Source organism: Leopardus geoffroyi, chromosome C3 (genome assembly GCF_018350155.1).
Source record: "Leopardus geoffroyi isolate Oge1 chromosome C3, O.geoffroyi_Oge1_pat1.0, whole genome shotgun sequence".
In the NCBI taxonomy this organism is placed as follows: Eukaryota; Metazoa; Chordata; class Mammalia; order Carnivora; family Felidae; genus Leopardus; species Leopardus geoffroyi.
The window spans coordinates 136831038-136849202 of NC_059338.1; the positions used below are offsets into that span (position 1 = coordinate 136831038).

Consider the following 18165-nt stretch of genomic DNA (forward strand, 5'->3'; position numbering starts at 1 on the left):
GGCGAGAATGTGGAGAAACGGGAACCCTCTTGCACTGTTGGTGGGAAGGCAAACTGGTGCAGCCGCTCTGGAAAACAGTGTGGAGGTTCCTCAAAAAATTAAAAATAGACCTACCCTATAACCCAGCAATAGCACTGCTAGGAATTTACCCAAGGGATACAGGAGTGCTGATGCATAGGGGCACTTGTACCCCAATGTTTATAGCAGCACTTTCAACAATAGCCAAATTATGGAAGGAGCCTAAATGTCCATCAACTGATGAATGGATAAAGAAATTGTGGTTTATATACACAATGGAATACTACGTGGCAATGAGAAAGAATGAAATACAGCCTTTTGTAGTAACGTGGGTGAAACTGGAGAGTGTTAGGCTAAGTGAAATGAGTCATACAGAGAAAGATACCATATGTTTTCACTCATGTGTGGATCTTGCGAAACTTAACAGAAGACCATGGGGGAGGGGAAGGAAAAAAAAAGCATCTCTTTAGATACCAGAAGGATTGTGATATTGAGCATTTGGGATTTACTTGAATTAAGCTTTATTAGAGAAAATAGATTTTTTTTTTTCAACTTTTATTTATTTTTGGGACAGAGAGAAACAGAGCATGAACGGGGGAGGGGCAGAGAGAGAGGGAGACACAGAATCGGAAACAGGCTCCAGGCTCTGAGCCATCAGCCCAGAGCCTGATGCGGGGCTCGAACTCACGGACCGCGAGATCGTGACCTGGCTGAAGTCGGACGCTTAACCGACTGCGCCACCCAGGCGCCCCTAGAGAAAATAGATTTTATGTTACATAAAAGAAAATAAAAATTAGAACAACAATAATAATAATAATAAAGACATTATTTAAATAGTCTTTCTATTTTACTTAACTTATTTTAGCCACCCTTCATTGATGAAGATCCAGATAAGGAAAAAAAAATAAAGGAACTTGAGTTGCTTCTTATGTCAGCTGAGAATGAAGTTAGAAGAAAGCGAGTTTCATCGGTAAGAAATAAGCTTAAGTGTTTAGACTTTGTTAGAAGTCTTTTTGTGCTCTTGTAGTTTTCATCAGCATTGACTTTCATATACTAACACAGAAAGCCTATTCAGTATGACTTCAGATTTTAATAGACTAAAAATAGTTTTTCTAATTTGCAACTTTGAGGTTGCCTGATTTTGATATACAGCAGCTCTTTGAACGTATTTTACAGTGTTCTGTACTAAGATGCTTTTTGAGTCATAAATGTCAAGCAGACTTAAGGTATGATTATATATCTATACATATGTGTATATGTATATATATAAAAATATATGTCTGTATATATTTGTAAAATGTGTGGTTTAGATTAGTCTTTGCTTTTATTTTAGACATTCCTTGTAATGATGGCTTTAATAGAAAAAAGTTTAAAAAATAAAGAACTTAATAGACATGTAGAGATTTATGTGCTTCAAAATTACTTTTATTCTGTCCTTGAACATTTTTTCCTATTTACTATATTAAGAATACAAATTCGGTAATTTGGAAAAAAAATAATAACTTAAAAAATATAGGGAAAGGGAATATTTAAATTTTATGTTCTTTAAAGAAATTTTTATATGGATGTTGGGTTTTGGTTACTACATGTGCAAACTCTTGTCTGGGATTTGGTTGGTGAGAACAATTAGGAGTATTAAATTAGGATAAATGGTAATCATCCTAGCTAAACTAGGCTATGCTTGATGGATTAAAAGAAAAAAAAATTTATACTTAAATGACAGTTTTAAAAGTTTAATATCCTGAGACTTTTTGCATTTAGGAAAAGGTTATTCTTGGTTTGGGGCTTAATGAGGGGACTGTCTGTTTAAGGTGACTAGGAACTAATACAAAATTGCTAAATAGAATTACCTGAGATCTTGAAATAGTGTTAGGAGGCAACTGGTGATGTCTTTATACCATTTAAAACAGTATTAATAAAAATGACATTTGTTAACTAATAGACAAGATATATGCCATAGGAAGCATAGTTTTTGTTTTGAAACTGCAAAAACCATGGGCAAATAGGAAGACCTAAAGTGCACTTATTTTAAAGTTAATTTTGGTTTTTTTAAGAGAGTCCACGTTTCTAGATAATTATATCATGTTTAAACCATTCTTGATTTTTTTTGAGTCTACCATTATTACTATTATTATTTTTTTTATTTTATTTTATTTTTTTGAGAGAGAGAGAAAGAAAGCATGTGGGTGGGAAAGGGGCAAAGGGAGAGGAGAGAGAGAATCTCAAACAAGTTCCACTCTCAGCGTCAAGCTGGACACAGGCTTGATCCCACGACTGTGAGATCATTACCTGAGCTGAAATCAAAAGTCGGATGTTCAACCAACTAAGCCACCCAGGCACGCCCATTTTTAATTTAACAGGAAGATATAACTAGCTAAAAGAAATGGCATTTAAAATGAAGAAAGATATTAATTTTTTAGAACTTGTTTATTTAAATATCACTCTTATAAAGATCTGGTCGGAGATTCTAGATTCTAGAGGGAAGTTCACCCAGTGAATTAGTCTATACACATAAAGTATGTATGTAAAAGTATTTATTATTAAAAATTATGTGATAGTAATTATTGTCATTTACTGGGTATCCATTATGTTGGAGCATTGTTAGATATGTTTTATGTATTCTTGGTAATCCTTATTATTAACTCTGAAGTTTGTGGTTTGTTGTTAGAAATTCATTTTTCAGGTGTGTCTGAAGGTAGCCCTGTGGTTTTTCCACTGGGCCTAGTCACCTTTGGAATCTTTTTCCCACCTCCAAACTTAATTGAAATGCTTATGGTTGGAAGCTATCTCCAGAAAGTGACCATAAACTCAGAAGTTGGCTGTGTTAATAAAATAAGATTGCTTTAATTTCTTTTATTTTGGAGAAACTTTAAAACAGGTGGAACTTACTTTGTAACAATGTTGAAAACTTTTTTCACCTTACTTAACCTGAAACTTCACATTTTGTTATTATGAATATCTAGCACAGTCTAGTAATTTTTTTTTTAAAGTAATAGGTACCATTTTTTTAGTACTTCCTATGGACAGGGCAATGTACTCTCTAAAATATGGTAGCTACTAGCCCCATTTAATTTTAAATAAAATTTAATAATTGAGTTCCTCAGTTGCACTAGTCACATTTGATTCCTCATATGGCTAGTGGCTCTCATATTGAGCAGTTTCAGATGCAAAAATATTGTCATTACCTCTGAGAGTTCTGTTGGACAGAGCTATTATTTTACATATTTTTTTCCCCTAGTTTTGTTAAGATATAATTGACATACAACACTGTATGTCTAAGATGTGCAGCATAATGATTTGATGTATATTGTGAAAGGATTACCACAATAAGTGTAGTTAACATCTGTCATCCGATACAGGTACAAAACTATATTGAAAAAGAAAAAGGGAAAAATACTTTTTTCTTGTAATGAGAACTCTTAGGATTCACTCTTTTTGTTTGTTTGTTTGTTTATTTATGTATTTTGAGAGAGACAGCATGAATAGGGGAGAGGCAGAGAGAGGGGGAGATAGAGAATCCCAATGCGGGCCTGGATCCCATGAGCCATGGGATCATGACCTGAGCCAAAATCAAGAGTCAGACACTTAACCAACTGAGCCACCAGGTGCCCCTTAGGATCCACTCTTAACAACTTTCAAATTACATATTGTTTCTTAACCATGACTCTTCAAGGTCTCTTTTCATTTTTTATTATGAGATACTAGGAAACTAAGCTCAAAAGATTGCCCAGTGTACCTCTTTAGAGAGATAAATAGGACACAGTCTCTGACTTCAAAAGATTTACTCCGCAATGAGGACACAGACAAGAAATAGGATATAGTGTGATAAGTCACAAAGTTTTATGGGAACACATAAGAGAGGTATCTAAGGATTGAGTAGTCAGAGAAGGGTTCCTAGAAGAAATTCTATTTGAGTGCAGTGTTGAAAGACAATGATTATATTCTAGCAAAGTAGGTGAACTGGAACATTATTATAAGTGAAACAGGTAAAAGTGGATGATCAGATGGAGTACTTTCCAGTATTTGAGGTGTGTCTTAAATGAAGAATACAAGTTTTCCTTGGTCTGTGTTGGAGAGCATTCTAGATAAAGGGAGCAGCAGTATGTGCAAAGACACTCTAGGGTAAAAGACTAACTCATGAGGGAATTGCAACAACTGTAGTTGGGTATTTGATATTTCCTAAAAGGAGGGCTTGTGAGTGGAAATGTTGGGAGATGAAGTGTGAAAGGTAGAGAGAGGACAGATTCTGGGAGTTTGAACTTTATGTTGTATACACATGCTAATTTTATCTTACCATGACATTATACATTTAAAAAAAATAGAGAAAAGAAATAGAGTCAAGAGGTTTAATGAAAAAAAAAATGTTTACATCCATTTGAGGAAAGACAGTATATTTGCTGCTATATTTTTAGCTGAAATGTTGTGAAGTGTGTTATTCTAGAAAAAACTCATACTTAAAATCCAAATTTATGCTTAGGTTGAGAATGACAAATAATATTCACATTTCTTTTGTACTTTTAGCAACCTGGAAGCTTTTCTAGCTGGTCTGGTAGTTTCCTCATGGATGATAGCATGTCTAATACTCTAAATAGCCTCGAGGAGCACACTAGTGAGTTTTACAGTATGGATGAAAATCAAACTCTGTCTGCTCAGCAGAATTCACCCACAAAGTTCCTGGCCGTAGAGGCAAATGCTGTGCTGTCCTCTCTACAGACCATCCCAGAATTTGCAGAGACTCTAGAACTTATTGAATCTGTAAGTTTGAAATTGTGAGATTATAAAAAGCTCAATTTTAGCTACATGGTTTCATGTTCAGAAACTTAGTTTAAGGGACACTGACCAGTTTTATTTTAAGCATTCCTTTATATGTCATGCTTAATTTTGTTTTGATTTTTTTGCAGTGGCTTTTGGCATAAAAAATTGTATCTATATCTCAAGTATGTAGTTTGTCTAAAATTTTTAAAAGTTACCAATTTGTTTTTTATTGTACAAGTTGTACAAGTATATTAGAGTTGGAAACTAGAGGAAACTGTAAAGAAGAAAAATCCTCATAAGCCCAGAGTTAATAATTTCAAGTATTTTCTTTCAGGCTGTGTTCTATACATATAAAACATACATATATGCCTATATTTTTAAATTGAAACGTACTCTTACGTATTATGTTTGTGGATTTTTTTGACATTATATCATGAGCATGTCTTTGTTTTCTTAACTGTTTTTTAAACTTCAATTTTATCCTTTCATATGAATGCAACAAAATTTATTTACTCAGTGTACTGTTATTGAACATTTAGGTGGTATCCAATTTTTTAGTATTGAAAATTGCAGAGCATCTTATGTAAATTTTTGTATAAAATCATGATTATTTCCTTAGGTTAGATTGAATTTCTGGATCAAAGTGTATGGCCATTTTGAAGATGTTCTATACACATTTCCAAATGACTTTATAGAATTTGATAGTATTTTTCTGATACAGAGTAAAGTGCACAGTTTTATGAAGAATTGTACTCTTTGATAGTAACTTAAAATAATTTATTCTTTTTATTTAAAATACTTTGGCAGTATTCCTCAGCTACTGAATTGGATGAAATATTATTTTAGGATGTTCCAAACTGGAGTGTAGTGAAACCATAATCTGTTCCTTTCAAATGGTCTTAAAAAAAAAAAAAAAAAAAAAAAGAACAAGGAAAGCCTGTTTCTCCTAATAGAAATGAATAACTTTGTGAAAGTCATCTTTCTGTGTTCAATGTCAGATTTAACTAGTTTATAACATTAACTTAAGGATTTATTTTATTGCAGGATCCTGTAGCATGGAGTGATGTTACCAGTTTTGATCTTTCTGATGCTGCTGCTTCTCCTGTCAAGTCTACCCCTGTCAAACTGATGCGAATTCAACACAATGAAGGAGCCATGGGATGTCAGTTTAATGTCAGTCTTGTACTTGAAGGGAAAAAAAACAGTTGTAACAGTACAGACAGTGAGGCTGTTCCCGTAACATCCCCAAATGTGGCCAAGTTTAGCACTCCTCCAACCATCCTCAGAAAGAAGAGAAGAATGCGAGTGGGTCAGTCCCCAGGCAGCGAACATAGCGATGGCTCCTTCAATGATGGTGGTAATACAGCACTAAAACACACACCGGTGAAAACACTACCATTTTCTCCTTCACAGGTAGTAGTGTTGTGTTTGTTTATGTTTCCAAATGTTGATGAGCTCGATTACATTAGATGTTTAATATTCTTACTAGCAGTTTGTTGCTTTGATAAAAATGGATAAGGTATTTAAATGTATACATGAGAGTGCTGAGCTCTGGTAGATCAGAATGTATCTCATAAAGTATAGTAGTTACATTACAGTATCTTAAAATTTTTAGAGCTAAAAGGGATGTTTTAGGTAAGTAGTTGCATATCTTTATAGGATTCATCAGGAAATAGGCCCAGAAAGGTAAAATGGTTTGCCCAAAGTTATCTGATGGCAGAGCTGAGACTGAGATTGTTTCCTGATTAACTGTTCAACAGGTATCAAGTGTATATGCATAGATGACTGCTCACTGGAAGAATTTCATGTGTCTGAAGGTTTTCTAGGCATGTCAGGAACTATCTGCTTTCTCCTGTAGTTATGTCCCTGGGCAGCAGCAATTTATAAGAGATACAGGGCGAACTGTATCTCTTATTTTATAATACTATCTTTCTTAATGAATACTGTGTTCGAGGCTGTGTGCTAAACACTATTCTTACAGCATCTCAGTTAATCCTCTTGCAAAAAACCTTAGAAGGGAGGTGGAATGAAATTCAGAAGTTAAGCAGTTTGTCCACAGTCAGTTAGTAAGAGGATGGAGCTGATGTTTGCTGAAAGTGTCTTGATAGAGGTTAAAAAGTTTTACAGGAAAAGAAGGAAGTTTAATGGTCAAATAAACTTGGAGGATGCTGAGATGTTATTGAAAGTGTATTTTGATGCTGGGAAAATTAGGAGGATCTGGCTGTATACAAAAACTGTGTTCTCTGAAAATTAAACCCCCTGTGCTTCAGGGGATGCAATTGACATGGACTACAGTTTGAAGAGTTGCATTTCCCAACATCACCCCAGCTCTTAGAGTCACAAAGCATCCTGAGGAAGGTGAAATGGGGTTGGGCACACCAGCAATTTTCTATTTTTGGAGTTTTGAACACTAGCAATTTTTGTTGAAGTATAAATTCTAAGGTGGAAAGTAGCTGAGAAGGTTGAGTAATGATAAGAAAGACCTAGTATCCCATACCAAAGAGCTTGAATTTTATCCCATAACTCATGGGCATCATTGCAGGGTTTTGAGAGGGTTTGACTGCTAATCTCAGGGTTAAGTATTGTAAATATTAGGAGCCAGAAGTGATAGAGCTAGAATTCATTTCAGTTATAAGTAGCCTTAAAGTAATTTCCACTTCTTCCTACCACTGCTTCTATTCTGTTGGCTACAAAAATAGTATTTCATGGTTGTATGTAAGTTAAGATTCAGTGAGTAAATTGTGTCATTTGGAAAATGAATTCTTGATACCAATTCTGGCTACTCCAAAGTTCTGAGAGCTGTATTTTAGGTAAGCAAATTTTCTAGACAGCTGTATTATCAGCAAAGCATGATTATTATTTTCTGAATTCAAAGTATTCTCATGGAAAAGGACACTTAAGATTAATACAGACACTTATTAATAAAATAATAAAATTTTTCAAATTTACACTGTTGTATGAATCTGTTTTACTTAACAGTTTCTGTAGATTCCTATTTAATAATACACTGTTTTTAAATTGTTGTATGGTGTTTTGTAACTTATGAATATTTTTTAAACAATTATTTCTTGAATGCCTATTATGTGCTAAACACTTAAAAGAGCTGAGGAGGCAGTGATGAACAAAATAAAAATTCCTGCCCTGATGGAGCTTAATTTTCATGGAGTGGAATGTAGATGAAATATTATTGATAATTCTATTCTGAAAGGAATGGAGAAATATCTTACATTTGAAAATATCTTTGAAAATCCTATCAGTGTAATATTTGTGTAGGGAAATTAATGTTCTAGAAATTGTCTTTAAACTCTCTTCCTTTTTCAGTTTTTCAACACATGCCCTGGAAATGAACAAATTAATATAGAAAATCCTTCATTTACATCAACCCCTATTTGTGGGCAGAAAGTTCTCATTACTACTCCTCTTCATAAGGAAACAACCCCCAAAGATCAAAAGGAAAATGTAGGGTAAGTAGTATTAAATAATGGTGTTAAAGAAAATGGGAAGCACAATTTTAAGAGTAGATTAGTGGGGTTTCTGGCTGGATCAATTGGTGAAGCATGTGACTCTTGATCTTGGAGTCATCAGTTCAAACCCTATGTTGGGCACAGAGCTTACTTAAAAATGTGTAATAAAAATGATCCTGTTTTTAAAAAAATAGGTTAACTTTTTGTCCACTTATACAAATATCCTAATCCCTATTCATATAGGACTTAGAATTGAAAAAAAAGATCATAACCTCATATTTTATCCCTAGTGAAACAAGGTAAACATAGTGGAAAACTTTGATATGAAGCAAACAACATTTTTAGTACTTTTTTACATTTGTTCCCTTTCTATTTTAAGATGATTGATTGCAGTAAGAATTAGTTTAGGCAAGCATACTTTAGAATACTCCTGGAATGTTTAAATAAAGCATGTGTATATGCAAGAAAAATTTAGTGTAATGCTTTTATCATGGCTTTGCCTTCCTTAACTCTTCTAAAATCAAATTTTGACTATAATGCAAATACCTAAATGATTGGCTAGGTTTAGAACACCTACTATTAGAAGATCTATATTGGGTACCACACCAAGAACTCCTACTCCTTTTAAGAATGCGCTTGCTGCTCAAGAGAAAAAATACGGACCTCTTAAAATTGTGGTATGTATACTCTTTTTAATCTTAAGAATTTTCCTAATTTTAATGAAACACAAATTTTGATATTTATCTTTGAATCTTTGCATTTTAAAAAAGATGTTCACAGAAATTGATAAAATGTGATTTCTTGATTTATAAGTTAGAATTTGTTGTGTTAATCTTTTTCCTTAACTTGTAACTAAACCTTTGCTTGGCTTGTTTTGAATTTATACTTTTTTTTTTTTTTTTTTTTTTTTACTATTATATCATCTAGAGGAAGCAAATCAAGTGTCAGTTGAACCCTTAATATTAAAACCCACATTTTAGTAGTTTCTGTGGTGGTTACCTGCAGTAGAATAAAATAATTTTAATATTTTGATATACATAAGCACTTTGCTGATAATACTTATGACTCTGATCAGGCTCAGTTTTCTATTCAACCCACATCTCAGAGGTTATTTCTGAAGATAAAAAAAGATGGTAGAAATAAAGCGGTTGGTGCTAAGTTTCAAGTAGTATTTACTTAGTTGCTATTATTATTTTAATAATAGTGGTAACAATAGTAGTTCATAAATGGAGGTGGGAAGTATAATCTGTGCTTTTGCATATATGTTATCAACTGGAAAGTATGTTAGATGAGTTATGGGCATTTTAATTCCAGACAGATAACAGATTTCTGACAAATTAGGTTCATTAGGAATAAACTATTTTTAAAATATTGGTCACTTCTAGGAAACTTTAGTTATGTTTTTCTATTTCTTTCTTTATTTTTTTTAACGTTTATTTATTTTTGAGACAGAGACAGAGCATGAACGGGGGAGGGTCAGAGAGAGAGGGAGACACAGAATCTGAAACAGGCTCCAGGCTCTGAGCTGTCAGCACAGAGCCCGACGTGGGGCTTGAACTCACGAACCGCGAGATCATGACCTGAGCCGAAGTCGGACGCTTAACCAACTGAGCCACCCAGGCGCCCCTGTTTTTCTATTTTTAGTCATATTTTGGGTTGATTCATTCATTAAAATCTGGTTTGTTTGATTTAATCAGTTTTCTACCAAAAGGAATGTCACACTCAAATCTTCTGCTCTTTTCCCTTTCTTTGAAATACTGGATTAGAGGGTATGTAGTAGAATCAATGTACTATCTTGTAACATTCTTTAAGATTTAAGTTAATAAATGTGTATATATATCCCATAATTTTTAATATTTGTGTAATATTCCGTTGTTATGGAATTACCTAATTGATCTGACTAACCTATTTCAGTGTTTTGCTATTCATTTTATTTTTTATTTAATTTAAAAAAAAATTTTTTTTTTAAACGTTTATTTATTTTTGAGACAGAGAGAGAGCATGAACGGGGGAGGGTCAGAGAGAGAGGGAGACACAGAATCCGAAGCAGGCTCCAGGCTCTGAGCTATCAGCACAGAGCCTGACGCGGGGCTCGAACTCACGGACCGCGAGATCATGACCTGAGCCGAAGTCGGCCGCTTAACCGACTGAGCCACCCAGGCGCCCCTATTCATTTTAAAATTCATCATTAATTCAACAAATAATTGAGTACCTAATAAATAGGTGCCAGGCACTGGACTAGGCTCTGGGGATGTAATGTTGAACCTGACAGGTATGGTGTCTGCCTTCATAGGAGTGTGTAGCCTAATTGGAAGTTAGACAAATAAATAATGATCTGAAGGCATAAGAATTCTACAGTGCTTCAGGGCCATTTGGTCAACATATAAATTGAATAAAATTGTTATTTTAGTAATAGTACATGAGAGAGCGCCTGGGTGGCCCAGTTGGTTAAATGTCAGGCTCTTGATTTCAGCTCAGATCATGATCTTAGTTTCCCGGGTTTGAGCCCCGCATTGGGCTCTGTGCTGACAGTATGGACCTGCTTGGATTTCTTTCTCTCTCCTCTCTCTCTGCCCCTCTCCCGCTTGCGTGTGTGCTCTGTCTCTCTCTCTTTCTCAAAATAAATAAATAAACATTAAAAAAAGTAATAGTGCATGAGTAATTAGGTTTTAAGTGACCTAAAGTCCCTGTCAGTTTGTTCTCGTTTGGGAAGAATTTATCCATTGGCAAAACAGATGATTTTTGTCAACAATTTAAGATGAACAGAAAGTAATGATTTAGTAATTACAATTTCTAAAATATCCATATGCTCATACATTTGTTTACAGCAAGTTGACTTTTCATTCTTCCTCCTCCTTCTCCAGTTGTTATTTACTGAGTACCTACTATATGCTAACCATTTATTTTTCTAATGTATCTTATGAGTCATATGCACTTCTTCGAGATGGCTCTGGAATTTTAATCAGGTACACCTTAAGTATCTGTTGCTTTCTTTATAAACATTGATTCTTCTAATGTTCATTGAAAATCACTCAAAAGACTAAAAACTCTGGAAGTCCTTTAAATATAAATCTCAATTTTGGTAGTATCAAACCTAGGAAATATTAAATACAGTAATTCTTTTCTTTGTCACATTAGGACAATTAAGAGAATAATTCATGGTAGCGAATGAATTCACCTATGTCTTAGTCACTTCTCTAGGACATTTGTATTCTTAGGAGGGAAAAAGAAATTATAGATTCTTTTTAAGAGCACCTAATCTATATTATTTGTGAAATGTAATCCTTAAAACAAAAACTCGTAGAGCAATGCATAGGAATACTGACATAATTCTTTCATATCTCAGGGTGTAGGTGAGAGCACTTTAAAAATTCTATTTCTGGGGGCGCCTGGGTGGCTCAGCTGGTTAAGCGGTTAAGCATCTGACTTTGGCTCAGGTCATGATCTCTTGGTTTGAGTTTAAGCCCCACCTCAGGCTCTGTGCTGACAGCTCAAAATCTGGAGCTTGCTTCGGATCCTGTGTCTCCCTCTCTCTCTGCCTCTCCTCTGCTCTCGCTGTGTGTGTGTCTCTCTCCCAAAAATAAAATAAACATTAAAAAAAAATTCTATTTCCATTTTTAAAGTTTTTGTAAGTGCTTTGAAATATCATTTATATATGAATGTTATTCTCCCTAGCTTTGTTGACTGCTGGTCATTCTGTGCTGTCTTTATTTGGTGGCACTTTGATTACTTATTTTTTTTAAAGCAGATCTTGGTTATGGAAGGTGTTTGATATAATTAAACAAATTTTTGCTTAGCTATTTGATAGAAAGCTAGATAAATAATATTTTGAGACTATTTCACTATTCACCCCACACTCAGGTTTCTTTCCAATATACGCATAGACATACACACCCACACTGCTTCTTGAACACCGTCTCAGCTCTAAGCCTAAGGCTAGGTGTACAAAAGTATATACAAAGATGAAAAAGATGTGCTCACTGCTCTTAAGTAGCTTACACATTTAGTGGTAAGAAAAATGTGTTAACTAGTAATTACATGCTATATAATAATTACAATGGAAGTAGAATAAGAGCTAGTGTGGTCCCTCCCAATTTGTTCTGTATTTCTTATTTTTATATAAAAATATTTGGGAAATTATCTCTCATCAGTTTAATTCTGAGGATCCTGATTGAAGCAGGAGCTACAGTAGATTCCCCAAGAAGATTTTTGTTTAGTAGCCTGGAATAAAGAAAGTGCCACACTTCATTCAGTGCTTGCAATGTGCAGTATTAGTTTTGCCATAAAACTGATTAGTTAAATTCATTCAGCTTATGTATCTATAGGGACTGGGTGAAAATAATGCCAATAATTAAAAAGTATAAAAGATTGGTTTCTATATATGGGGAAAAAAGGGAATTGCTATAAAAGACTTTTTAACCCTTTTAAAAACAATTTAGTCACAGCCACTTGCCTTCTTGGAAGAAGATATTCGGGAAGTTTTAAAAGAAGAAACTGGAACAGACATATTCCTCAAAGAGGAAGATGAACCTGCTTACAAAAGCTGCAAACAGGAGGTAATCTTTTAGTATTATTGTTAATAAAAGTCTTGATTTTAAAAACAAAAGTGACTTTACCATAATGTTTCTATTGTAAATTATTCATTCTAGCATACAGCTTCTGTAAAGAAAGTCAGAAAATCACTGGTCTTAGATAATTGGGAAAAAGAAGAACCAGGGACTCAACTATTGACTGAAGACATTTCAGACATGCAGGTTTGTAAAGAATTTTTTTTTGTTAAGATGGTGGCTTGAAGTCCTAGTGGTTCTTGTTTCTTAGAGATTCATAGAGAGTTTTAGTATTTATTATTCTGCTTAATTCAGAGAGAAACTATTAACTATAGAGAATATTTTATTTACTTCCTTGTCTTTTATATTTGTTTTGAGAAGAGTTCACTCACTTATGTATAATGTCAAAAAATGGTAGTTCTGAAAACTTTAAATTTCAGTATTTTTCTTGGGCTAATTTCTGAAATATTTAATTTTACTACATTACTAGAAATTTTATTGGAGCCAAAAGCTTTCTTGGAGGGAAATGAGCAGGGCTTCCACTACCACTTACTCAGTAGTCCCTCTATTTGTCTCCATTTTTGAATTATTTTCCTTTTTCTTTTTTCTCTCTTAGTCAGAAAATATATTTACAACATCTTTATTAATGATACCATTATTGGAAATACATGACAATAGGTGCAACTTGACTCCTGAAAAACAAGATCTAAATTCAACCAACAAAACATATACACTTAATAAAAAGAAACCAAACCCTAACACTTCTAAAGTTGTCACATTGGAAAAGAATCTTCAGGTATGAATTTATAAGTTTCTCTTAGTGATTTTTGTTGTTGTTTATTCAATTATCACTTTGGACTTACCACAAATTATACTTTTTCTTTTTAAATTCAAAATTGACTATAGTAGTAACTAAACATTCACCATTATTTTGTCACTCAAACTAGATTTGCGTTTTTGAGAGACTCCTTCATCAGGACACATATAAACTAAACAATTGGAGTTGTAGCCAGAGTCTCTTCTGTTGATTTCTTAAGTACTATTTAATTTTAATTTTAATTTTTTTTATTAAAAATTTTTTTTTTAATGTTTATTCATTTTTTGAGGAGAGACAGAGCGTGAGTGGGGGAGGAGCAGAGAGAGAGAGGGAGACACAGAATCTGAAGTAGGCTCCAGGCTCTGAGCTGTCAGCACAGAGCCCGACGCAGGGCTTGAACTCACGAACCATGAGATCATGACCTGGCCGAAACTGGACGCTTAACCAACTGAGCCACCCACGCACCCCAGCACTATTTAATTTTTAAAATAAAGATATCTAAGTTTCCTTCTGGCATTTCTTCTCCTGTAACAAATATGTATATCCCTAATTGTTATCTTGAAAGGGTAAGTGGTTGGAAGCAGTTTCAGCTTGATTTTGTTGGTATAATTGTTTCCAGTCAACTTTTTGGCTCAGAAGTTGTAAAACAAAACTTTTTTCTATTGCTGTGCAGCCATTATGTCGCTGTAAATGAAGCCTGGAAAGTTTTTTTACTACGTTATCTTAAGAATTCAACCCAGATAATTTGAGAGTTCATTGAGGAGGAAGTTCTCTTCTTTATACCACAGTGACTGCAGCCCTAGCATTCTGACATTTAAGCAGTCCTTGAAAACATACTTGGCAATCAAATGTGGCCACCTCTTCTCAGTCCTTAGCTGCCACTCTTCAAAGAGCCATGAAGCACATTCTCTCAATCCATTTAAAATGATTTGATTTCCCAGTGTGTAACATAGAACTTTTCAGGAAAAAATATATATAGCAGGCCATACCTATAATGTAGTAATCTTTATAATAGAAGAAAACCAATGAAACAAACTTGATCTTCTGTTATGAATATATTTCCTAATTTGCAAAACAAAGCGTTCTCAGCTCATTTTTTGACATTGCATCCTCTCTTTGAATCTTTTGCAAAATTTTGAAGCAATAAAGACTGACATTTCTTTCCATGTTAAGACTGATTTGATTTGGGGGGAGTCGTGGGTAGAAACCTTTCAAACTGCCTCCACAGGTCTATAAACAATATAGATAGCTAAAAAACATGGACTTAAGAAAATAAAAATATGGACTTAAAAAAATTGGCCATAAATATTTTGGTATGTATTTTTAAAACATTGTTTAATAAAAAGAATCACAATGCCATTGTCAAAACATGTTTACAGTGATTACTTATCATTAAATCCAGTCAGTTGAAATAATTGACTTTTAAAAGTGTAATTGTGAAGTGGAATAGTTATTTTAGTAATTTTCACATCGCTATTAATATTTCCTTCACAGTCAAATTGTGAATGGGAAACAGTGGTTTATGGGAAGACAGAAGACCAACTTATCATGACTGAACAAGCAAGAAGATATTTGAGTACTTATACAGCTGCCAGCAGCACTTCAAGAGCTCTCATACTGTAATTGTTATTAAAATTGATGAAATACCCCACTCTCTTACTATATTCTTTACTAAATTAGGTTGCAATGAAATTTTTGTCAAGTAATTGTTTTTAAAGTTTTAATACAGCACTAAAACGGTTTACATCATTTTTCATATTGGGCAGGCAGAAAGCCCAGCCACTTAAGTAAGGGGTAGGTAATTTCATAGTTTATTTTTTAAGAGATGAGATTTTTAAAAATTCTTTTTAAAGAACGAGATGGGTAAACCATATTAGAATGTTACAGATATCCTAAAATTCTCACATATTTTCTTCACAAGATACATGTTGTTACTCTCTTGATGCTGCAGTTTTTTACAGATAGGTTTATAAGTATGTATGACTTCTGCATTAGTCTGTGTATGAGAAGCACACGTGGTTTTATGAAGTACTTTTGCCTATGTGCCAATTTCCTTAGGCTATCATTTACAAAGAAATACAATGGAAAAAAAAATTGAAAAGGAGAGAAAGTTGCACTACTAATTTTTGGTATTTTTCAAAAACAATAAAATTAACTACAGTGTTAAATGTATTTATTTGAGCATAGTACTAAAAACAAAAAGCATTGAAAAGGGTTTTTTTCCTTATTAGTAAAGAGTCAGTATTTTCTTCATAAATCTCAGAAGAGTTTTGTTGAATGTATTGTACAGTATGTAGGCGCAAGAAGACTTTGTAAATTGGAAAGAAGTCTTTTTATAATTTATTTTCATTTTTAAAGCTTAAATGTAGATATTTATACCTATACAGGGTGTCTAGAAGCCAATGTTGTTTCCTGTTATTTACAGCTAACATAGTAAAAAACAATTTTGACTTTTAAGTATGAAATAGTAGTAAGTTATAGCTGCAAAGAATACAGTATCTTTACTGTATGTCACATCTACCTAAATATTGCACTATGCCCTTTAAATCATGTTGGTTATAAAATAGTTCTAAAAATTTACTAAATAATAATTTAATATTTTCTTTTTAAATTATATGGGGGGGTCATATAAATTAATCTGGTGATTTGTATATGTGTTTGAAAATTTTGCATTTTGTTTAAACAAATAATATGGTACTTTGGTCCCTAAAAACAGTCTGCACTTAGGAGTTTATTATATTTACTCAGTGTTTCAGAAGTAGAGAACATTACCTTTTATTTATAAAAATATTTTGTCCTTTTATAAATGTTTTGTGTTTCTCTACAGGTTACAACAGTTGCTTCAGTTGCCTGTTTTAGGTGTTTGCACTTATTTCTTTTTTGAAAGAATGTCTTTATTTGCTTTTGTGTAGAGATTTTATGTACTTTTTTTGAGACATATAATGGTGTGCTGTCAACTTAAACACTGACAGGCAAATAGAATTGTACACTGTAGTTGTAATTATTTATAATTGACACACTCTCTCCCTCTCCACTCCTGAAGTATGCTGCTATAGAAAATAGCAGAATCGGCTTGCTGCTATGAGAGAAGGAAAGAGCCACCACCACTTGCACTGTGTGAAAAGGTAAAAAGCAAATGATGGCAAGTTCTCAAGTTAACTTAGTGGAATCAACCATTACCAGGCAAATTCTTGCAAATGCCAAAATACTATGCCTTAAAACAAAGACAGCTTAAGATTTTCTGATGTTTTTATGTTAATAGAAATGGTAATACTAAGTATTTGAATTCCTAGCTCTTGAACAGTAGACCTAAAAGGGTTTTAAGCTATTTAAATCCACTTGCTCATTTTTGCATATTATATGTAGTGAGAAGTGAAGAAAATGTATGGTACTAAGATTATGCCTTGTTGATAACAAATAGATGAACCAATTTGAATCTTCTTAGTGTGTTTGTTAAGTATGTTGATTGCTTCCTAATTAGTGAACTTCTCACAGAAATATCACTTTATAAAAACCAATGATTGTAGCAAAATCATACTGGATCATTTCTATTTCAGTTACTTTGAACTAATAGCACATAATGGTTTTTGTTTGTTTGTTTGTTTTAATGTAGCCCATAGCCCTTAGCTGGTTTGGATGTACATAGTCTCCAATCACCAAAGTATAATATCTTGGAAGAGCTATATTTTTTTAAAGCATAATTTTTCTTGAGCATTAAAGTATCCCAAGTGTAATATATTGCAGATAAGCTTGGGCTTATTGGACGGACATAGGACATATTTGGGTTGGTATTGGTTGAATCCTTTAGTTAACTGCTTTGTTGCTTTTTGCAAGAAGATTTTTAATCTTAAACGTGTCAGGCATCTTACATCACCTTTATACTGTTGTGTTCATTTGAATTTCTTTCAGTATTTGTAAAAATGCCAGACATACATGTAGCAGCCATACTTGCATGGAAACTGACTACACATATATAATATTGCATTTTGTTGTAAGGTTTTCACATTAATACAGCAATTACCCTGACTAAATTGAGTTTTTTGATGTATGGGAAAACTTTCCATTGTAAGAGAATCTTGCATACAATATTGACTATTAACATCCATAATAAAGCATCTGTGTACAAGCTGACTTGGCATTCCTCATTTCACTTTGGTTTTGTTTTATGATGTTCATTGCATCCTTAAGGAGTTGACCCAACATTCTGTTCTTAGACTTTTTCCCCCTCCTTTAGAACTACCTATACAGGTGATTTTATCTGTTAACACAACTTGACCTCTTTACTCAGGAAGTGGAAATACTTACACAGTCTCTTGCAGAGCCATATTTTCATCTGCTTTTAGGTATTTCCATAGGACTCTTCTGTCAGTACCTTAAATGCATCTTCTCTTTTTCCGAACTTGGACCTACCTTTCAATTTTTTTTTTTTTTCCTTAGTGGTGTTGCCTTTTCTTCCATCACCCAGTGAAAAGTCTCCTGCCTCCCTCACTCCCCACATTGAAATCTGCAGTAAATTTCTCAGCCTGCATAAGGCTGTTGCTCTAATTCCATTCCTTCATCACTT

At 33.6% G+C, this 18165-nt stretch overlaps 1 protein-coding gene across 4 annotated transcripts in view; it reads left to right on the forward strand.

Moving 5' to 3' along the window:
- The window catches only part of MYBL1 (MYB proto-oncogene like 1), a 44441-nt gene extending 26709 nt beyond the window's left edge, over positions 1–17732 (forward strand). Inside the window, exons 8-16 of one of the 4 annotated variants that reach the window (XM_045455039.1) lie at positions 884–988; positions 4540–4773; positions 5818–6186; positions 8095–8237; positions 8800–8914; positions 12677–12793; positions 12887–12991; positions 13401–13580; positions 15096–17732. In XM_045455039.1, the coding sequence (XP_045310995.1) occupies positions 884–988; positions 4540–4773; positions 5818–6186; positions 8095–8237; positions 8800–8914; positions 12677–12793; positions 12887–12991; positions 13401–13580; positions 15096–15224 (1497 nt within the window). In that variant the 3' untranslated portion in view covers positions 15225–17732. The remainder of the gene's footprint in view (positions 1–883; positions 989–4539; positions 4774–5817; positions 6187–8094; positions 8238–8799; positions 8915–12676; positions 12794–12886; positions 12992–13400; positions 13581–15095) is intronic. The other 3 variants (XM_045455040.1, XM_045455041.1, XM_045455042.1) reach the window with 3 other exon arrangements.
- Positions 17733–18165: the final 433 nt, after the last annotated feature.